The sequence below is a fragment of the Artemia franciscana genome, chromosome 8, assembly GCF_032884065.1.
Source record: "Artemia franciscana chromosome 8, ASM3288406v1, whole genome shotgun sequence".
Classification (NCBI taxonomy): Eukaryota; Metazoa; Arthropoda; class Branchiopoda; order Anostraca; family Artemiidae; genus Artemia; species Artemia franciscana.
In genome coordinates this window covers 29881752-29905328 of record NC_088870.1, presented here as the reverse complement: position 1 = coordinate 29905328, position 23577 = coordinate 29881752, and the positions used below count along the sequence as shown (strand labels likewise).

General features: G+C 35.7%; 1 protein-coding gene across 1 annotated transcript in view; it reads left to right on the top strand.

Moving 5' to 3' along the window:
• Window positions 1-628: 628 nt before the first annotated feature.
• The window catches only part of LOC136030286 (ventricular zone-expressed PH domain-containing protein homolog 1-like), a gene marked incomplete at its 5' end in the record, with an annotated part of 33687 nt that continues 10738 nt past the window's right edge, over window positions 629-23577 (top strand). Inside the window, 8 exon segments of the mRNA XM_065709150.1 lie at window positions 629-766; window positions 3179-3359; window positions 4325-4518; window positions 6299-6421; window positions 7284-7459; window positions 12822-12957; window positions 17437-17576; window positions 19540-19668. Of these exon segments, the coding sequence (XP_065565222.1) occupies window positions 629-766; window positions 3179-3359; window positions 4325-4518; window positions 6299-6421; window positions 7284-7459; window positions 12822-12957; window positions 17437-17576; window positions 19540-19668 (1217 nt within the window).

Sequence of the window (23577 nt, the reverse complement as noted above, 5' to 3'; positions counted from 1 at the left end):
AGGCTTTGTCAGAAGTTCATTAAGTTTTTCTTAATGAAGTCTGTGATTTTTTCTTTAATGGAAGTTAGAATGCAGCATTAAAAGGAGATCAAATCCTCAGAGATAAGCTACTTTCTTTATTCATGTCAAGAATTAAATTATAGCATATGTAGGGGTGCAGTATGCATATTTTGTCGATGTTTATGAATCTGTTTCATTCTGTACCTGCCTCTTTTTTCATTAAGTGAGAATACTTTTCCCAATTTTTCTGGTGAGATGATGACATTGCAGCTTATAAAAACTGCGTACTACCACAAAATGGTGCACGGATAAGTGTTAAGATCGCTCACAGCGTAACCATAGAAAAAGTAGAATCGATTTGAACTTATGTTCTCAGTTTTCATATTGAGTCATTTGTTCCACCAGTAAGAATAGATTTGGAAACGTTTTTCATTATCTTGTGAAAATTGAATGGAAGAACGTTAGGAGTTAAGAAACTGCCACAGGTACTGTAAAACAGTCTATGATGCTCATAGCATTGATTGAAAGCTTTTCAAACGTCAAGTGAATTATAAACTTGGATCAACACAAATGTTTTGTTTGAGATCTGTACAAAGCTGATTGTCATTTGATTTTTTTTTTTCTGCAGTGCATGTAAGCACCTCACGATTGAGTCCTATCAGCGGACCATCCGGTAATCCTGGAATATATAGAAGTTTTGGAAAGCTTGGCCCTGGTCCTGGAACTGGAAATACCCCACATCTTAGCATATATAGTCCGTCCTCAGGTATTATTTTTGTTTTGTAAAAGAAAAGGTGAAAATTTGCATAAATATTTCCTTATATGTAATGGAGCTTGTGTTTCTAGTTTCTTAAGAAGAATAGTTTTCCCTAGTGTGTGTGTTATTAGAACCAATTCTAATTTTTTGAGATATATGCCAATGTGTTTTTTTTTTTTTTTTTTTTTTTTTTTTTTTTATCGAAAGAGTCGTTATACGACCCATAGCGATTTTAGGCTAATGTCAGGCCACAAAAGATAGAGAGAAATAAAAATAGTTCGATTGCCTTTATTTTTCTAACAGAATAGAGCTCACTGGATGTTTCTTGAACCATTCCAATTTTTCCTCTGTTACTTGGAAAGCTTTGATAAAGTAAGTATCTACAAAACAACTATTAATCATGGGAATTGTACTAGTCAACTTTGACCTGTATCAGTCATTTCAGCCTGTATTAAAAAGCTGTATAAAATACTCGCATATAAATGGAGACACACGCTGGAATTTTTTTCGGGGGGGGGGGGGCTAGACTATAAAAAAATAATGTGTCTAAGTTGGCTAAGACTAGATCGATAATTCCTCGCCACGAATCTAAACCCCAACTAATTATAGCCTAAACTAATAAAGCCTAACTAAAGCCTAACTAATTATGATGGATAGAATAACTGTAAACTACTATGAATGGCTTAGAGCTGCCTGAAGTTGGCTGTTCGCAGCTTTTTCTTTTCTTTATAAGTCTGAACTCATTCTAACCGTCATTTCTTCTGTGTCTAAGAAATGTCTTTTTGAATATCTAGATTTGTGGTCCATTCACATCTCTAATAGCCCATGGACATATGAGGAAGAAGCTACTATCAAAAGGTAGCTTCTGAATTCTTAGGGCGTTCATTGCATTGTTGGTAACGTTGTGTTCTGTGGAACGGATAAATCACTTTCATAAAGCAGAAAAAGCTTTGCCGGTACTTCAGAGTATATGTTTTTACGAGTATACCTATTTTGAAGTCTGTTGCTAGCTAGTCTTCAAAATCTTAAATAAGAAACAATAATAACAGTGACAATTGGGCTGGTTAAATTTTTGGTAAAGATTAACAGGGGGTTTCGAATGTATCAGCAAAATGATAGTCAAAAGCTAAGGAAAGGTTAGCTTAAGGTAAAGGAAAAATGATATCTTTTACCAATTGTCAAGTCAAACACTGTCTTTTCAATGGCCCTACAGATGAAATAATACATATCAGAAAACATATTCGCCATACGATCATTGGGCAAGAGATGGCGGAGTTGTCATATGTATGAAAAAGATATCATTAAACAGAAAAAAGACTATCTGAAAATAAAGGATATTTCGACAGTAAGGGAATGGTATAACAGTTTATGCAAGCCAGTATGCAGCAATTTTTTGAGTTGGCCGAGAGAGGACATATGTGTAAAAAATAGAGAGTGAAAGTATAGACGACTTATATTACAAATTTTTGCTTTTCACATCTTCAAAAATTCCAATTCTTCTTTTTTTTGTGGTCTTTGAAGATCTGGTTTTGAATTCCTTGTGTGTGCCTATATCTGTTTTATATATAAGGGCTAAGATGGATAATAAATGCACGATTTTTGGGTGTCAAGTTGCATCCACTCTGAGGCAGTAGTTTATACGCTGGAATTTTTATCGGCAACGGAAATTCGAAAACATGGATGATTTAGCTAAAACAAGTTCGAGGAACCAATAATGCATATATTTGACGGAAAAAGATGCAACATGACTTAAGATCGATTGCCTATGAAAGTAGAAAAACATTGTCTTTTTTGTTTGTGTTTTTCACCGTTGTGGGAAACCTCGGGGGACTTTTTAGGGGGAATGGCAATTCTTTGTAGGAAGGCTCTTGACCCTCTATTGCCCCCATACTGAAGTCTAAAATTATTAATACCATACATAAATTGAAAAAGAAATCTGGGATTTATTATTTCTCTTTAAGCGGGGCTTATTGATTTCACTCGACCATGTATAATATATATATATATATATATATATATATATATATATATATATATATATATATATATATATATATATATATATATATATATATATATATATATATATATATATATATATATATATATATCTTACTTATTCTCTTCTGCCTGTATACCCTTCTGAAACAAATTCGGATTTGCCAAGCATTACGATTTGAACGTCCTGTATAATTTGAGCAATTTGAGGTGCAAATTGCTTAGAGTTTACTTGCGATTCTATTGAGTCTACTTAGAGTCTATTGCTTGGATTAAATTGGTTCGTAGAGTTTATGGAAAAAGCAGGAGCTTTAAACAGGATTAGTCGCAAGAGGAGTGTTCGTTGGACTCTTATTTTCAGGTTACTTTATGCTTAACTTTAGAATGCTTAGTAGTAGGAGTAAAAAAATCTTGCTTCTCTAGGAGGTCCAAAGACAGTTAGATCTCGTCTGATGCTTGACTCCTTGGGTCCTTCCTCTGGTGGTGCAAATCCAAGACTTACAGAAGCAGGTTCCATGTCAATATTTAGCGCTCCATACACAGTCACTGAGTCTACTGTTCCTGTGGCTAAAGTTGCCAACATAACACCAACTTTGAGTACAAGGTAAGTCTGGATTGAGTCTTTTTATTTGACCAATCAGATAACTTAATTCAAAAATAAACTTAGCAGAAATTATTAGGTTGAAAAAAGTCAAATCAAAGTGCAAATTGTGTTCTGGTCTTCAAAAGGCATTAGCGAGGGTCAGCCCCACTCATCTTAGTCTCTGCTCGTTTTGAGTTTGACTCGGTTATCTATTGTAATTTCCGTTCGTTAACGATTTCATTTATTAATTATTGCTTTTTTTGGTAGTTTTCGCTTAGAAAGCTATTTGACTTTATTTCTGCTCATTTTTTTTTTATGTAGCACTATACTTTTCTTTTAAAACTTCTTTCGTGGAAAAAATTTTATGAATTAATTTCAAAGAAAAGCGTTAATCCATTTTCTGTTGTCTTACAGATTTTGCCCCAAAGCTCAAATCTAGTGACAAAGCAATTTAGTATATGAAGTTTGCAGCCAGTTGCGAGGCAAGAGGGCCGAAGCTACAGCTCTTATGGTTCTAGGATCACTGGCCTATTAGGCGGACTGTTATTTTTAGTCTTTCAAAAATACTTTTTTATGTGCTTACAAAATAATGAGCTATTACCAAGCATATTCGATTAGTAACACCTCCATTAATCGGTTCTGAGTGTAAAGAGTCAAAGCCAAGACAGGGGGGTGGAGCGAATTAAAAATAATTTAGTGAGGTTTTCTAATTACTATGCTAAAAATAGTTTAAATAGGGGTAATAACCGGAAACTGTCCACGAATCCCGTTTATGTTCTTGTTACTGTTTCACCTACGTTTTTAAAGACCATCTTATGAAGGTACACGGTTTAGAGCTGGTTTTGTCCCATGACTTCAAAGCCCCAAAAAATTGAAAATGTGTACTCATCGATTTGGTTAATAACAGATCTTGTAATAACTAAAATAATGATTTAAATTAAGACGTTTTTGAAATTGTAACAAAGGTACAATACTTTATTTAACAGTGGAAGTTTGGCTGCGATTCGTGATGAAAAAGACAACCTGACAGATTTTGTTCATTGCTCGATGCTGTCATCTATTCAACAATCGGAGAACCAGTTTCGTCTTTCGTTGGCATCACATGGCACCGTTGCGCCATCTACCTGTAACTCACATAGTGTCATTTCAATCCTAGAACCAGGATCAAACAATAACAAAAGTAAGTCTCCTCTGCTTGTTGCATCTTATTATTATGACATTAAGTCGAAAAAAATAGTATTTTAGCAGCCTCAGAACATTAAAGTACCTGTCTAATGTTAAATTTTCTATAATGTTCTTGGCAATTACTAAAAAATTTAAAGTTGGTAAGGAAAGATAACGCAGTATTTTTTTTCTTGTGTCGTTTTTTTTTCTAGAATTGTTCTTACCAGGCGCAAATGCCAACAATGCCATTCTGAGTGACGCTCTCCATTTGGCTGGGCTGTGTTCTGTGAACTAATTACTGTTATTCAAAGTCAAATACTTGGGTGGGTACTAAGTGAAGAAACTTCTGGTTCGTGTAGTACCTTATGAACTTTTTGGAAATAATTATTGAGTCAAATTACTGCAAATTTGTCTTAACTATTAATTACAATTTCCATCCAAGTTGCATAATTTTCATAAATATTTTGATTTGTTGCCGCTTTGTGGCTATGAAACATTGTTGGTGGCGTTGCTTATTGCCTTGCAACTGTGGCCAACGAAATCTACTAGCTGTGGCCAATGATCATAGCTAGATAGTGTTTAAAGATTAAAAATTGTTGGTGCCCTCCTGGATGGAAGTTCCATCCCTAGAAACTATAAGACAAAAATATGAAGCTATTGTCGTATGTCATTTGATACAATTCGGTTGTAAATAATTTACCTAACGCAGATTAACTTAAGTGGTTCCTTTACAGCCTTGTATGAATTCAGCTGTGGTCGTGAGAATGGCATTATATGGAAGCAACCCATTAATTAACTTCGAATATCTTTGAAATTATCCATGCAGAGCATAGTTTTTTCGATTAAGCAAATTCGGTTGAAGTAATTTTCTTGAAATTCTTGTATCTAGTCAAAATAGGCTCTATAACACTTTTGTTAATGGAAAAATGTAGCATTGTTATCATAGTCTAACTGTCAACATCTTATAATGGAAACAATTTCTGTCGTTGCTCTCTTAGCGTCTCATCCAGCAGAAACAATATGTTGCTTTGTTCAATTCGGTTTAATTTGACTAAATAATGTTTATGAGACGTTAAAAAACAAAAACATCTGTCCTATTAATACTTTCAAGCAAATTATGAGTATTTAAATACTTGACAATTAACCATGACACATTAAGTGTGCCTATGCTCAGAGAAAAATCTTAGCACTACCTACTGCTGGGCTCTTGGAATTCTGCATTGGCCGCCCTTGTGGTGCAGCCATGATCAAGCAAGGAACAGAAAAAAGTCTGCCATAGCTATGTTAATACGGCTAGACATGAGCAGCTAGCACCATCTTGAATTTCCATCTCCCAATATCTTTTGTCTATATTGGTTATGCTTGTATTATTGTACTTTATTTATATCTCTTTATCATAATTTGAAAAATTTATTCCTTATACGCATACCGTCAAATTCATACTCCTTAACATAGGTTTAAAAAATTTTCTCACTGACGATTTCTCAAAAAATTGACTTGACTTTGCGTAAACTTTCTTTTACTGTCTTTCTGAAAATTACAGTAATATTAAAAACAGTTATATTAGGCTACTCAATATCAGCCAGTATGTCACCCAAAATGCTAGTTACGGGTACGCTTTGGACGGTTTCGCTTTTTATTTATGTTTGTAGGTTGATGTTGTTTAGGTATCTTATATTTGTTCCAGCAAAGCTTAAAAATTTCGACCATCTCTGCTGCTAGATAATAAATAAAGCTGTTAAATCTTGTGTAAATTACCGGTACATACTTTATTATAAATGTGATTTTCTTTTTAGTTCAACATGAAAACCCTTTCACAGCTGCGTACCAGCTTTTCGAACAGAACCAAGAAAATTTACAGATCTCCTCAGAAGCTAGTCAAAATGATAAAACAAATGTTGCCGAACCAACAAGCTTAGGTAAGATCTTGTTTGACTTTACACTGAGGCTACTCAGAATCTAAATCGGTCAAGTCCGCGGTTTAATTTAAGAGTTAATCTAGGAAACTTAATCAACTTCTAACTTGGTACTCTCATAGGGGTATTCCTTGTAAATAAGGATTAATATTCACCAAAGCAAAAGAAAACGAGATTGACTGCTGAAATCTAAACAACTTTAAGACAGATATTTCTCCAAGCCCATGCTCAAATCTACTTAAAAATAATCTCCATAAACATAATATCCTTCATCGTATAATAACGTAGACACTTTCTTCATCACACGATGACATATTAATGTCCAAAGCAGCAATTTCTCTTCTTTTTGAATTCTCCTTAACCTTAATTGATTTGGCTACTTGCGATATATATTTGTTTCCCTTCTTTGTTTTTGAATCTCAATAACCGCAAAAAAATGGAGGCTTCGTTAAGAGTTTTGTATGATAAATTTTTCTATTGTGTTGCTTTTCTTTCTAGCTTTCTATTAAATGTTCAAAATTTTAATGTTGGATGATCCAGTTGTCGGTTGAAGAAAGTAATATTTAAGTTAAGAGGAAAATTAAATATCTTGCTGGAAAATTGTCAGGATTTTTCCTGCACTTTGTAAGTGCTGTCTCGTAATTTTTGTAGTAAAGTACAGTTTATATAAATATAACTTTCCATGGGATGTGTGCATGAATTGAAGTCAATAGAAAGAAATCGAGTCAAAATATAGGGGGATTGCTTTTGAGGACGAAAAAGATACGGAACGACTGGGAAAGAAAGAGTTAGTAAGAAAGTTTTCGTGTATTTTGTTTTGTTTTTTGTTTTTGTTTTTCTTTAATTTTTCATTTATTTTTTACAGAGTCAAATGCTTCTAGCACAACATGGAAGGGTGTTATTAGGCGGAAGCGATCAGGCCAAGGATCTCTATCGAGGAAGCTTGTGCGAAGTGCTGTTAGTCCAGAGACTCTGACAGAAATTCCAACAATACAAAAGCAAAACAGTGAAGGAGCCCTAAATACAGACAATGTTAACCAAGTAAGATCCAGAGTCTAATGTAACGGTAATGGAAATAAAATAGACTTACATAGTGGTTGATCAAGGATTTCAGGAAGGGGAGGGAGCTCTTCCAGAGAAATCGGATAATCCTTTCTTGCTCAGCAGATTCGTATAAATATGTGGAGAAATCGCACAAATTAAACTGCCTTCAAGTCAGGGGAGGCCCCTTTATGTCTCTTGCTTTAATTCGGGAAGTTTGTATCATCCAATCTCCCTTTTTTCATTCTTATTTCACTCTATTAATCTCCCTTCCCTCTCCTTCTCCCTCTCTCTCTCTCTCTCTCTCTCTCTCTCTCTCTCTCTCTCTCTCTCTCTCTCTCTCTTGCTTTTCTCCCTCTTTTGCTCTGCTCCTCCTTTTTCTCTTTATCTATACCAATCTGTTGGGAAGCTCTGTTAAAAAGGTCATTTGAGCTAAATTCGTGCAATATTTGAGCCTTACTAAGAAACTAATATATTCACTGCAGCCCTTTGTTCCTGACCGTATATATACCAATATGTTAAACATTCATTTTTCCTTCAGTCATTTCTCCTTCGACAAGACTTAGAAATCTTACTTTTGGGGGTGTGATTTTTCCCAGCTTAGTGAAGCTCGAATGATCGTTTCGTAAAAAATGGTTCTCGGCGTTCCCCAGCTAATTATCAGAAATTGTCTCTACTGTCTATATTTAGCAAAATTTTGGAAAAGGCTATATTACCCCGTCTACATACCTATTTAAAACAAAAATACTTTATTCATCATGAATCTCAGTTTGGCTTCCAAGCTAAGCACTTGACGGGTACACATGTGCTTCTCTTTTGAATTTTCTATGTAAGGCTCTTTTTTGAATTTATGGACGTTCTGTTAAGATAGAATACTAGGGCTTGGTCTGACTCCCATTTGTCTGAGAAGATCATCTTCGTTGGTCCTCTTTTTTCCTAGTCATCTCAATTTAAGTTTGTTGTTCCGCAAGGTTCGGCTTTAGGGTCAGTTCTGTCCTTGATTTGTGTTAATGATCATATTGTTCCTGTTATGAACCAAAAACCAACATTTGTTAGCATCTCTCTTACCATCTTCCCATGCCCAAAAATGTCGATCCCTGTCTATAGATAAGGGAATTCTTGTTCCTTTTGATGACGACAGCACCCTTGGCACTGCTGTCAGAAGCGAACCTGAGGTCCGTATCAGATCAGTTATTTTATTTGAAAGAGTGATTCTAAAGTTCAGTGTTAATTACCAGGCACTAAATGTTGCCAATGCCAGCTTCCTGATTTCGTCGTGGATATATCTGGCTTTCCTCCATCTGTCTGAAATTTTTTAAAGTTCTCTCTTAGTAGACCTTGTTATCGTTATGTTGGGGCCCTATGTATTTTCCTGATGAGAATCTCTCCTTCATGCATCATGTTAGTTTAATTTTAATGAAGATGTCGGTCAATCTTCGAATGCTTAGCTCAAAATCTTTTGCACTGTTGATTCTAAAAAGTCATTTCATTGTTTAATTCTGTGTTACGGTCTGTTATTGCACTTCTGTATGAATGTTAACCTTTTCTTCTATTTTTGTGCCCCTCTCTAATGTATCAAACAGTTCGTTGTAACTAACTGTAGGTAAGGAGCAATTCGGCCCAATAGCAACCGAAACTGTAAAGATAGGAATTTTAATAACAGTACATTAAAAAAATTGGCTTTTTATGCCGATTTCAAATATATAAAATTCGTTAAGCTTGACCTTTTTGAAAAAAATTCCGAAAAAAAGGAAAAATCCCTCCAAAAAGCCAAGCGATTTTAATGACAATAACACCCATTCAGTAAATTGGAGAACCCTACTGTAAAAAAAAGAAATTCCTAGGGGTGATCGTATAGAGAAATAGTACTATAAGATCATGAGAGGAATCGCTCGATCGGAAATTAAAAGTTCTAGTGTCCTTTTTAAGTGACCAAAAAGTTTGAAGGGCAACTATCCCACTCCCATGCTTCTTTTTCCCACAATGACATCTGATCAAAATTTTGAGATAGCCATTTGGTTCAGCATAGTTGAAAAGCCCAATTTTTATGCCTTTAAGGATAACGTGACCCCCACAACCCCTGAGGAAAGGGCTGCAAGATATGTAATTTGCCCATTGTTTACATATTATATTTGTTATTGAAAAATATTCGGAAGTTTTTGGGGGGTAAATTTCTGCGAGGACAGGGGATTTCCAGAGGTTAGAATTTTGTGGGATGACTTTTCTAGGGAAACAATACACGGAGCGAAAGTTCTGTAAGCTATGCAATATGTCCTTTGTTTTGCATATAGTATTTGTTATTGGGAAATACACAGACATTTCTCAGGGGGGGGGCAAATTTCCTGAAAACATTTCCACAGAGGGGAGGGGGATTGCCGGTATAAATTGAAAAACGTCTGAAATGAAATTCAACAAAAAAATTTTATGGCACTAGTGACATATAGCAATCGCAAATTCTGTCGGTCTGTCGGTCTGTCTGTCGGTCCCGGTTTTGCTACTTTAGGCACTTTCAGGTAAGCTAGGACGATGAAATTTGGCAAGCGTATCAGGGACCAGACCAGATTAAATTAGAAATAGTCGTTTTCCCGATTTGACCATCTGGGGGGGAGTGGGGGGCCGGTTAATTCGGAAAAAATAGAAAAAATGAAGTATTTTTACCTTATGAGTGGGTGATGGGATCTTAATGAAATTTGATGTTTGGAATGATATTGTATCTCAGAGCTCTTATTTTAAATCCCGGCCGGATCTGATGAAATTGGGGGGAGTTGGAGGGGGGAAACCTAAAATCTTGGAAAACACTTAGAGTGGAGGAATCGGGATGAAACTTGATGGGAAAAATAAGCCCTAAGTCCCAGATACACGATTGACATAATCGGAACGGATCCGCTCTCTTTGGGGTAGTTGGCGGGGGGGGGGGGTAATTCTGAAAAATTAGAAAAAATGCGGTATTTTTAACTTACGAACGGGTGATCAGATCTCAATGAAATTTGATGTTTAGAAGGATATCGTGTCTTAGAGCTCTTATTTTAAATCCCGACCGGATCTGGTGACATTGGGGGGATTTGGGAGGGGGAAACCTAAAACTTGGAAAACACTTAGAGTGGAAGGATCGGGATGAAACTTGGCGGGAAAAATAAACACAAGTCCTAGATACATGATTGACATAAACGGAACGGATCCGCTCTCTTTCTGGTAGTTGAGGGGGGGGGGGGCTATTTTGGAAATTAAAAAAATGAGGTATTTTTAACTTACGAACGGGTGATCGGATCTCAATGAAATTTGATATTTAGAAGGAATTCGTGTCTCAAAGCTCTTACTTTAAATCCTGACCGGATCTGGTGACATTAGGGGAAGTTTGGGGTGGGGGAACCTAAAATCATGGAAAACGCTTAGATTGGAGGGATCGGGATGAAACTTGGTGGGAAAAATAAGCAGAAGTCTTACATACGTGATTTACATAATTGGAACGGATCCGCTCTATTGGGGGGGGGGGGGTTAATTCTGAAAAATAAGAAAAAATTACGTATTTTTAACTTGCGAAGGAGTGATCGAATCTTCATGAAACTTCATATTTAGAAGGAACTCGTAACTCGGATCTCTTATTTTAAATCTTAACCGGATCAAGCGTAATTGCGGGGGGCAGTTGGGGAGACCGGAAATCTTAGAAAATACTTAAAGCGGTGAGATCAGGATAAAACTGGATAGGAAGAATAGAAACCTGTCTAAGATATGTGACTGGCATAACCGAACTGGATCTGCTCTCTTTGGTGGAATTGGGGGGGGGGGGGAGGGGGTAATTTTGAAAATTGAGGTATTTGTAACTTACGAAAAGGTGACCAGATCTTAATGAAATTTGATATTTAGAAGGATCTTGTGCTTTAAAGTTCTAATTTTAAATTCCGACCAGATCTTGTGACATTGTGGGGAGTTGTAGGGGGAAACTGGAATTCTTGGAAAACGTGAAAATTGGGGTATTTTTATCTTACGAATAGATGATCGGATCTTAATGAAATTTGATTTTTAGAAGGAATTCATGTCTCAGAGCTCTTATTTCAAATCCCGACCAGATCTTTTGACATTGGGGGGAGTTGGAGGGGGAAATCTTGGAAAAACACTTGGAGCGGAGGAATCGGGATGAAACTTGGTGTATAGACTAAACAGATGTCCCTGATTCGTGATTGACAGAATCGTACTGGATTCGCTCTCTTTGGCGGAGTTGGGGGGAGGGGCTCAGTGATTTGGCGAGTTTGGTGCTTCTGGACGTGCTAGGATGATGAAAATTGGTAGGCATGTCAGGGAGCTGCGCAATTTGACTTGATTAAGTCGTTTTCCCAGATTCGACCATCTGGGGGGCTAAAGGGAGAGGAAAAATTAGAAAATATTAGTTATTTATAGCCTACGAGTGGGTGATCGGATCTTAATTTATTTTGATATTTAGAAGGACATCGTGACACAGAGCTCTTATTTTAAATCCTGACCGGCATTAAGCCTCTTATTTTCCTTTTTAAATCAATCTATTGATTCATAGAATTTTTTTAGAGCTCATACCATATGATCTCTTGGCTCTTCTCGCCTCGTCACAAGTGCCATATGAGCTCTTAGCTCTTTTTTTCAAATGAAATTAAGGAGAATTTTCTAGGGGGTATTGTCCGGTAAAATTTTCTGGAGAATTATCAGGGAGGAGGTAATTGTGTGGGGGGACTTTCCATGGGGAATTTTATCCTTGGAATTAATTTTCTTAACAGTTCAGTTAATTAATCATTACTTGATTTTAAGTCTTTTTATATGCTCTTACTTGTGTCTTTTATTTTATTTCAGTTACACTCTAATGTACAACAACATTTGAATTCCATTCACTCCATCAGTTAGATCAGACTTCTACTTGACTGTCTCTCATGCCGCCAGAAATGTCCAGACTGAGTCAGCTAAAAAGTGTCTCTCGTTTAGTACCTTCAAAAAATTTGTAATTATTTAATAGTTTTTTTTAATACCTCATGGGATGGGTGTTTCTGGGTCAACTTTGTAATCAATATTGGCAATTTTTAAAGCGCAGGGAACTTTACTCTGGCTTGGTTCTTGGCAGGTAAGCTGTAGTGAGAGGCAGTTTGTCATTTTCTTTTTTACTGTGTAAGTTTTTGTTGCTCTTTTATTTGTTGTTGACGCTTTTTGTTTCTTTTCTTTCTCTCTGCATTCATGGCCAAAGAGTCGTGCAAGTTAAACATGAAGACAGGTTTATCTTTTATTTTTTCAAATATATAGTTGAATTAACTGCTAAATATCTCTATCTATCTGTAAAGTAATTGGAATCTGACATTTCATTTCCAATTTGAAAAGTTTTCAAACTGTTGTTTCTTTTTTTCAGAGAATTAGTGTTTTTGAGCCCTTAAATATGCGTGACACAGTTCAACATTTTTGTGAGAAACACTTGGATTCAATTAAATCTTATATGGAGAGGGTCTCTGCTAAAATTCCATTGCCGGTCAAATGCACAATTCAAGGTAAGTGGCATTTCTTTATGTGATTTTTAGTCAATAAAAACGAAAATACACGTCTGTCTGTTCCTCTTTGTGTCCATCTATATTTATCTCTAAGCGTATGTTTATGTATTTGTGTGTGTATTTGAGTGTGGGAAAAGAGAGAGGAAGATCTACAGTGTTGTCACTCGCGGTAGATTTTAATGTTTAAAATCACTTTTAATTTATTTTCTCCAAATTCCCTAAAAAAAGTGAAAAAACTATTAATGTAACTCTCCCTTTCTCCTCTCCCGCATAATTTGAATAGATTCTGGATTTTGTAAATTAATTACTAGGACATAAACTAGTACTACTCTGTAAAGTATGGTGAGCTGCAGCAACCCTATTTGGTACTCCGGTGACAAAAATTTAATCACAAAACAGAGGCCGAATTGGTTTTGCGCCTACTAAAAAGTGAGACTAGAACATAAGTTTTTATTCCTAACCAAGAGACCCGATGTCACTATAGAACTTGGATCAATCTCGGTCCCCAAAAAAGCGGAATGTGGATACTTTTTTTTTTTTTTTTTTTTTTTGTTAAGAGAATCATCCAAATTTTGTTGAAAGTCGATAACCCGTTCTGGTAGCTGTCCTGACATGGAATTTACACAAACACACACACCTTTCCCCTTCAAAAAGACACAAGTTGAACACTAGCTTTTAGTTCCAACCAAGTTCAAATTATATCTGACGACTTGTTTTTGTCGAAGTTATGATAATAAGAATGAAGGGACCCCTCATCATCTAGAAATATTGGTTCTGAGTTGGGTTCTGAAAATACAAAGCTAGGAAAATTATCCTGCTGTTCTTTATATCATGTTCGGTTGACCTTGGTCAACCCCTTCTGATGGATACACTGATGACTTAAGCTTGAGAACCTTCTCTTCACAGTGGTTGGATTGCCCTCGTTGACCCAATTCACAACTGTGACACTAGTTCAGAGCTGCAGCGATTGATATTATTATCAACTCTTGCTCTTCCCGAATGTCAGCTGAAATCCAACGTACAATTCTTGTAGATCTAATGATGAAAAGAATGTGGGGATCTCCTGTTCGCCACAGAAGTATTAATGGGCCCGGACTACTAAAAGAACACAATATCCTGTTGAATTTGATGGAAATTTGACGACTCCTTCTGAAAGATATCTTGACAAGAGGAATAGCCCTTCCTCTTCTATCACGGGGATCGATATGATGGGCCTATCAACTCTGGACTGGAAAACTGCACATATCATTCCTATATTTAAAAAAGGTAGAAAGGACCTTGCTGAAAATTATAGACCCATTAAGATGACATCAGCAGTTGTTAAGGCTCCTGAAAGAATAATCAACTATGCAATTTTTAAACATCTTGAAGCAAATGATGTTTTGCACACTTCACAACAACGCTTTCGTTCAGGAAAATCTGGTGATGCCAATCTCCTTGAATCGTATGATCACATCAACAAGTTGCATGATATGGGTTGCCTGTTGACGTGATTCTGCTTGACTCTTCTAAAGTTTTGGACAAAGTTTGTCACAAGCGACTTGCAATTAAATTATGTGCAGTCAAGCTTGAAGAGAAGTCCCTGCTCTGGATCCTTGATTTTCTTTGTTTGCGATCCCAATATGTTCAATTATTTGATGACTCTGGTAATCGTATTCTTTCTTCCTCTATGCATGATTTTAGTCAAGTTCCTCACGGAACTGTTTTGGGTCCTACACTATTTAATATCTTCATCGATGTTGCTCCTTCCATTATCAGCAGTAAATCAACTCTATGCAGACGACTGAAGCTTCTCGGACCAGCCTTCATGCCCATCTACAGAATAACCTTCAACTGCTGGGTCATTGGGCTGAAGCTCGGCTTCTTGAATTTAATGTTGCTAAGTCCTATATCGCTCACTTTGGCTAACTGAATCCTTCTTGCTCTAATTTCTTCATAGGCCACCCACTCACCTCTGTAAATAATGAGCAAGATCTTGGTGTCACTATTGGCAATCAAACAAAATTCAGCACTCGTGCTAATAGGTCAACTGCTGGTATTAGTTCAGCTTTGGGACTGATTAAGCGTACTATTTCCACTCGTCCCCCAAAGCCATCTGTCTTCTATATAAGGGATTTGTGTGTCCTGAGTTTGAAATTGGAATGTCTCTTGCCCCCCCCCCCATATTAGAAAAAAAACATAACAGTTCTTGAAGATATGCAGAGACGTGTCACCAAAGTGATATCTGGCATGTGGGAGCTTTCCTACCCAGCAAGACTATCAAAGCTGAATCTCCCCACACTTGTTTACTGGATATATAGAGGGGATGCCATTTTAGCCTATAAGTTAATGAGTGCTAACACTCTACCTGCATTATTCCCTAGTGTTGGTCCCAACTCAAGAACTAGAGGTCATCACCTGAAACTTGTCAAGCAGTTTACCATATCTAGAGTCCACACTCAATTCTTTTCATCTTGAATTGTCAACAGTTGGAACAAATATCTAATGAAACAGTTACTGCTGAATCCGCTGATGTTTTGAAACGAAGGCTGGATGCTGAGTGGGATTCCAGAGAGTGTAAACTCAATTGGGATGCTACTGATCATGCAACAGCGCCTGGTCATTGTAGAACTTTGAATACAACTCAAGTCATCATTCTGGAGCTCTAGAAGGAGAAGTCCTTAGGTTGCTCCTAGCTGGAATTTGAGGTAATTTAAGATGGCTCTTCCAGCTAGTTTTATAATAGTACGTATTTAGGAACCAGCTTTCCCTCCTCGCTGAGGTTAAACCGGAACCTAATCCCTGAAGGCGCAAAGTGGATGTAAGTTGTCCTGATTCCCCTAGGTTTCGTACTTCCCACTGAGTTTTGTTAAGATATGACAGCCCCTTCTGGCGAAAGTCCTGATAACAAGAATTTGATGGTCCTCTTCTCCTACATAGATTGGCCGAAAACAAACTCCCAGAAGCCACAGCTATGACATTTAATATTTATTTCCAAGAGTTTGGTTGAAATTCAACTGACTGGAATTTGGAGACAATGTCCCTTCCCAGTGGCCAGGATGGGTAGAAAAGCCTACATGACACAGCTATGATACTTAATTTTACTTCCAACCAAGTTTTGTTGAGATCTGATTACCATTTCTGCTGAATGTCCTTATAATATTAATCTAGAGATCCTTGGCCCAAAAGTATTGGATCAGACCAGGATACCCAAAAGCATCTCTTGTACTAGGATTAGCTCACATCAAGACTAGCCTTTACTTCTAACAAGGTTTAGTTGATACCCTTCTGCCTTTTCTGGTAAAATCACTTAAATTTTGGGACTCTTGTCTCCCCCATCCCATTCCTCCAAGAATGGATTATGTCTGAATACCCAAAAGGCCTAACAAGGACACTTAGTTTCTGATAAGTTTAAGTAAGATTTAGTTCCAGCTTTATTATAGACCCTGGGGCCAAAAATTAAGCTCCCCTCCTTACTTCGTCCCCGTAGAGGCTTGGTCAGCCTTGAACTTGAACTAGTATACATACTTACACTTCCCATCAAGTTTGGCTGATACTCCTTAATCTATTCTGATGGATATCTAAATGACATAAACTTTGGGACCCCCTCCCTCGTAGAACTAGGATTGCTTTTCTACACCCAAAATGTACAATGAGTACACTTGACGCTTCTTCCCATTAAGTTTGTCTTAGATCTACCCCCTCCTCCCCTTCATGGTATAGACATGCTAAGTGGAAGTTTTGGGAAAACCCTCTTCCTTTCCCCATCTATGAGTCAATTTGCAGTTGTACTTGCAGATTTTGCCCGCTGTTTCAGCACTCCGTATAATTTTCATATAACTAGCATTATTTTGTTTCTTCAATAAATCCCCATCCCCTTATTTGAAATAAAATTGTAGTTGCTGGCTCGGTCTTAATATTTACCTATAACTAAAATAAAAATGTAGGCTATTCTATTAAAATAACAAAGTAGTTTTCTCCTCCTGGGCCACTAATGGTGAATAGGGCATCAGTAGGTCAAAATAAATGTATGATTATCAGCTGAGCGCTGTTAATTTAAAAAAATAACGCTAAAAAAAGAGCAATTTTTTTTAGAATATGTTGACGAAAAAACTGACAATTCAAGATTATCGGGAAACAACAATTTGGCAATGTTTGTGACGTAGGTCATCTTTGAGAAGACTCAGAATTAAAGGGTTTACTAGACGTGTCTTTGAAGACATATGTTCACGGGAACTTAATGGCTCTGTTTTTGTGTAGGAAAGGAGGGGGGAGGTTCAGGAAGCTGTCAGTGATGCTTAAGGATGTTTTGAATAAATCCTTGTGATCCTATCAGATACTCAGTCCCATACATGTTCCTCAAAGAATTAAAACTCATCTCGGTTGTCTTGTTGCTGAGTTGTAGTTTTGTGATTTAATCTTTTTATAGGAGCCTTGAAGCTGCAATGAAAAATGATTATCAAAAAGAGTTTTTTCCTAATATTTTCTTTTTCTTTTCAGAGCGCAAATCAAAGAAATATGTTCGTGTTCACTTCGTTTGCCATAAGCGAGGAAATTGTTGTCTTTATGCAAACAATTTCTTTTTCTTTGAAACTAAACATCCAAGACTGTGGATCCATTTGATGTTTCTCAACCTCCAGGTATAGATCCAATCCATCCACAAGTTGTTCTTCCCGTTTTATTGATTGATTAGTCACATATCTTGCTTTTATCTAGGTCAGAAAATCTTGCTTAAGAAAAAAAAGATGATGAAAACTCAAGCGATAATCTAACATTTCTGGATATGAATAATAATTTGTATATGACATATTTTATTCTTTATTTACCTAGTAATTGTTCAACGGGGACGTTGGGTCGCTGTATATTCTAATGGGGGATTGTGAGTAATGTTCTAATGGGGGATTGTGAGTATTTTCAGTTCTGTTCCATAATATTACTCATCGTAATAATCAACCAAAATTGAAATTTATTTCATTTTTAAGAAAGTACCAAATATTCATTTAACATTTAAAGATGTCATGTTTGCGGGCCAAGTGGATATAAGGAGGCGAACATAATAATAAGAATAATGGGAAATAACTTTGTTTTATTATTTCTATTTGTTTTTGTATCAGTGTTGTATTATATTGACCGGAATCAATTCATTTATTTATTCATATTGTACAGTTACTCATGTAAAAACTTCATAGTCCATACGTGAAGTTAATCCCTTGGACGCTCAAGCTTGTTCATAATGACATCATCGCTTAGAATTAAATCACTGATGAAACATGTCTCTTGCAGCTCTCTTGTAGCTATTCTCCCAGACATGAAACCTCAGGGATATTTTAAGAATAAGTTCAAGTCTTTTCTATTCCCATAAAAGAAGCCTAATGAATCGTCTGTAAAAGTCCTTAACACGTCTCTGCTACCCCGACTCTCCAGGCCTGCTCCGCTGAGTCGTGACTGATTTTATACAAATTTTCAAAATGCCTTTGAAAATTTTCTGCAATAAGTACAGGGCATCTCATTCAATAAGAATCAGACCTTGGCATGCATTAATAATTTCTTGACATTATTAATGTCAAGTTTAGGATCTATTTAGTTTTCAGGCAGTCTTGTACCAATTCCATTGAACTTGTCCAATCTGGCTGTTTGGTGTCAATTAAACAGATAACTATAGTTGTTATTTTTTTCGATGACGTTTTTCAGTAATATCTTTTTCTTCTTTTTTTTTTTGAGAAAAACTTAATTACATCACCTAGTCTTCAACTTTCTGAGGAGTAAAAAGATACTTACTGTTAAAAATTTGCTAGTTCAGCTATTTTAACGTGGCCTTTGAATGTCTTAGCTCTAAATATACAAGAAAAAACCGTTTTTAATCTTAAAGTCTTGCTTCCGACAAAAACGATTTGTCCTTTAAATTTCAATGTTAACTTTTTGAACCATATTTTTAGTCGAAAAGCCGAAATATATGGATTTAATTAGAGTTAGCCCTAAGATATAATAAAAGCTAAACTACACCTAAACTAGCAAAAGTTGATACGACAGGCTGCGAAATCCTCTCACCGTCTCAAAGCTTATTCTTGTTGAATGGGGCATCCCTTAGCAATATAAGAAAAATAAGTTTGTCTATTCTTTTTCTTAATATAGTTTCGAATTTTCTAACTCATTTCCTCCCATTCCTTTTTTTCTCCTTATCTCATCCCTATTCCTCATTATTATTTTTTTCATTTTGTCTTGTTGATGAATAATTATAGTTCATTTTGAATGTATTTTTTCCGTTATTTTGTCCTATATACGTTTAAGGAATGTATTGTCATCTAATGTTTTTTTTTTCGCCTCTAAATATTTCTTCTTCTTCCTGATTTCACCACCTGGTTTCCAATTTTATTTTTCCTCGTTTCTCATTTATGATGATTCTAGCAATTTTGATTGTATCTTTGCAAGTGTCATTTTGCTTTTTCTGTCCGTACCTTCCCTGCCTTTTGTTTTCTGATCTCTTCCCTTGTTTTACTCCTCTTCTTCTTTTTCTGATACTTACAAGTCATGTTTTCATTAGTTTTTCTTTTTGTTTCCCTCAGTAGAATTCCTTGAATTACATAATGGGAATTTCATTTTTAGGCCCGCTCAGACTCGGCTTTAAGCACTCGAGATGCGTCTGTAAACGCCTTAAAGACTTGTTGGGATATTTTGGAGCATGACAACAAATCATTTGTTGCTCTAGTTATGTCAGCTTTCCCTTCAGCTAAGGTATACGACTTAACACTTTCTTCTTTTTTTATTATTACATTTTTAACCTCCGCTCAAATGGTTGCCACACGGTGTCTGATGAAGTGCTCTTTTAGTGGAATTAACATCTCTTTCTGCCGATCAGGCAAATACGATTGCACTAGCCAGTTTCATTTTGTGCTAAATCAAATATAATCCAGTGTTCTGAGTCCGAAAATCATACATTTATATAGAGTGGACGTTTCTGTTAAATGATTCTGAGGAACCCAAAATTTGTTGGAAAGATATCTTCAGAAGAAAAAGTGAAAAATTATAATATAGAATTCCCCTTTTCACTTATACACTTCCCTTCCCTCATTAAAATTTTTTTGAAGAGTTGCAACCGATTTGTAAAGCCACCTTTGCTTAAGTGCTAACGCAGTTACTTGTATTTTGGGGTTAGGTGGAGGTGCAAATTCTTTAAAAAGGCAGTGATGCTCTTTTGAAATGTCTAAATAATTAACATTATTGTACTGTCAGCATTTTGTGTTGTCAGCATTCCAAAGTTATCCCCAGTTCGCCTAGAAGGGGAGACGTATAGCCCCAATAAGTTTTGTCAATGTCAATCCTCCTAAAGTAGAAAAATAGTAAAAACAATTTTCTGGTTCGATGCTCTTTAGTTTCGAAGGTATTAGCACGCAATAACTTATATGGTGCATCCTGTATTTTGTATAAAGTCCAAATAAGATAATAAAGTTGTTAACTTTGTTTTTTTTTTTTTTTATGTATCGGACCGACTTTGTACTTACTTCTACATTTTTTTTCTATTGTATCTGTTCTTATTTTGTTTATTGTTTTTTTTCTATTACCTTTTTGCTATAGTCTTTTTAACGGGTATTTGATCGGATTAAATTGAGTATACGAATATGGCACCGATACACATAAAACCTATATCTGCAAAATTTATGGATTGTAGCAAAAGTTGTTTTTGATGTGTTATTCTTGGTATTCTAAATAAATTTAATTCTCAAAGCAGATGCCTCGTGGATTTTTTTTTGCATTAAGCTAAACTTTCATCATTAACTGAAATAAAATTACGAAGTACTTTCCTGAACGTATAGTATGTTTTAGCTTACTGACACAAACTCAAGTTAATGCACAAATTGTATAAACAAAGAAAGATCAGTTAGGAAATTCTGTGCGTAAAATTATTTTGATTGTTAATTTATAGTACACCAATACCTCGCCTTGCGTTGTTTTGTTTTGCGTTTTTTCGAAGTTGTGCCGCTGCTCAGATAGTACTAATTTTCATTGCGCATCGTTAGGTTTTCAAGGTTGCGTTGTTTCGGATTCGAGTCTTGAATTATTTTTTTTTTCAGTTTTTTTTATCAGATAAATACCCTTTTTGTAAACTTAACCTCATCTTGCCTTTTACTTGTTTGGTTTTCTGAGGTTTTCCCTTTTAAATAATAGTTACGGTTTATCCTTTTTCTCGCAGGCGATTCAATTAGCCTCGCTGTTAAAACAGTGGCTCATCCCTCTTAAAAGTGTATTTTTGGACACCAGTCTGACTAAAATGCAATGAGGAGTGAAAGGGAGAATTAGTTCATATATTGTAGATTACGTGTCGCTTTATGTGACCCCCTGTGAGGGATTTTATTTGCTGGTCTTCATTCGTCACATCCTGGGTGATTTTTGTCACCCGGGAAGCGCTGCCGAAACCCCATATGCGCTGCAGAAAATGACGGTAAACCAGCTGTTTATCATGAAGTTTCTAATTTAGTTACAGAGTCTGATTTTAAGTTATGGAGGAGACTGGCATCAATGAATTGCTAACTTCGTCCAGCGAAGAATTCTCTAATGAAGAACTTTTTCAACTGGAATTGGAACTTGCTAATGAAGAAGGTGTCAGTGACCGTTCAGTAGAAATTTCTAAAAAACTAAATTAAACTTCAAAACAAATTTCCAAAGCGATGTGTTTGATTGACGAAGCTATGGAGTTTAAAAACAAAAATCGATACTGACAGGAGAAGGAGTTTTAAAGGGTTCCAGGTGGTTGTTACCAATATCAATTGGTACAAGGAAACTCATACTTCGTTGAAAAAAAATAAGCTGTTCAGCAAAAATTGGACCATTTTTTGTGAAATAAAACCGACTTACGACAACACCCATTATGGATTCTATAGAATCTGATTACATTTAATTTTGTTTTTCAGAAACTAATAGAATACACTAGTTTATTTTGTTTCAATTGCCTACTTTTTTGGTTTCTTGTATGTATCTAATAAAATTTATATTATTTTTGTTAATGTTAACTACGTTCAATTTTCTTTTTAAAGAGTAGTATTTTCGTAACCTTCTAACGTATCTTTCAATCTTTACATGGTTTGCTATAGAAAATTTAAATTCATGTTGCTTCGTTTCAATTTATGTCGTGTTTTTTTTTGGAACGTAACCCCGACGCAAAGTGAGGTATTGGTGTATATGTAATTCTATCATAGCTCACAGTTCTAGAAACAGGCAAGAAGACATTTTTTCTTCTTACCTTGGAACTTTCTTGCATTCTGCCAAATTTAAGAACGGTAAATGTTGTCACTTTTTGAAACTCCTGACCATTGTTCTTTCTATCCACTACAATCACTAAAGCTCATTGTATAATTTAGTAATCGAACAATTTTATTTGTTTATAAAAAAAATGTATACATCACAACAATGTCCAGAGACAATCGCCTAGTTAATATCCAGATACATGTTAGTCTCAGGATAAGTTAACTCTAGCAACGAGATCAGCCTTACCGCACAGGGAACTAGTGGCTATCCAAATGGAGAGAAGGGGGTAGTAAAAACAAAATCTAAATACATTTTCTTTTAATTTGGCAATTCACACGTTGAAAAGTAATGGTATTTTTCTTATTTAGTTTTGTCTGGTAGCTTTCGTTTAAAACTGCTGTTCACTCTTGTCCAGAGACAATAGCCTAGTTAATATCCAGATATATGTTAGTCTCAGGATAAGTTAACTCTAGCAACGAGATCAGCCTTACCGCACAGGGAACTAGTGGCTATCCAAATGGGGAGAAGGGGGTAGTAAAAACAAAATCTAAATACATTTTCTTTTAATTTGGCAATTCACACGTTGAAAAGTAATGGTAGTTTTCTTATTTAGTTTTGTCTGGTAGCTTTCGTTTAAAACTGCTGTTCACTCTTAAATAATACTTTTTCTTTTATCCTGAAGGAAACCATTCCAAGGCTTGGAAGTCCCATAAAATGCGCTGATGTCAACTTAATAAAACAATAGTCTACCTTTTAGTAATCGAAATTTGTGCTAAATCAGTAAAATGGAGTCTTCATTCATATTCACTGTTAGTAATATTAATAACATTAGATTTCTGATCAGCAAGCTCCAAAATTTTCACTAACAAATTTTGGTGGGAGTCGAACTCCATCCGCGAAATATATATTATTATATTTCAATCTAGAACTCTTGCTGCGATATGAAAGATTTTTTGTAATTAAGTTTTAATAATTAAGGATCATTGCCCAAATAATTCCTTATTGATCTTGAGTCGAAAGAAGTGTACCATTTTTATTGTAAGCAGCAGTATTTTTGAACTTTGTCGATTTTCATACATTTGTTATTGACTTCAGACATGGCTGCACACAGGGATTATTCTAGTGAACATTTGCCGAGGAATAGTTAGCGAAAATTAGTGAAAACATGCAAATGCAGTGACATTTGAACCTAAAATTTCCGTTTCCAAAAAGATACCATCTTGCAGAAAAAGTTACTTCTCCCATTCAATTCTAAAAATTCTACGTGTCTGTATTTGAGTTTTTGAAGATTTCAAATGCAGGTTTTCAATTTTTTCCTTCTCTTGAAAAAACATATTTATCGTCATCTGTAACCAGTCGTATAGTTTATTTTTGTTATATTACCTTATGAAACAGCTGTCC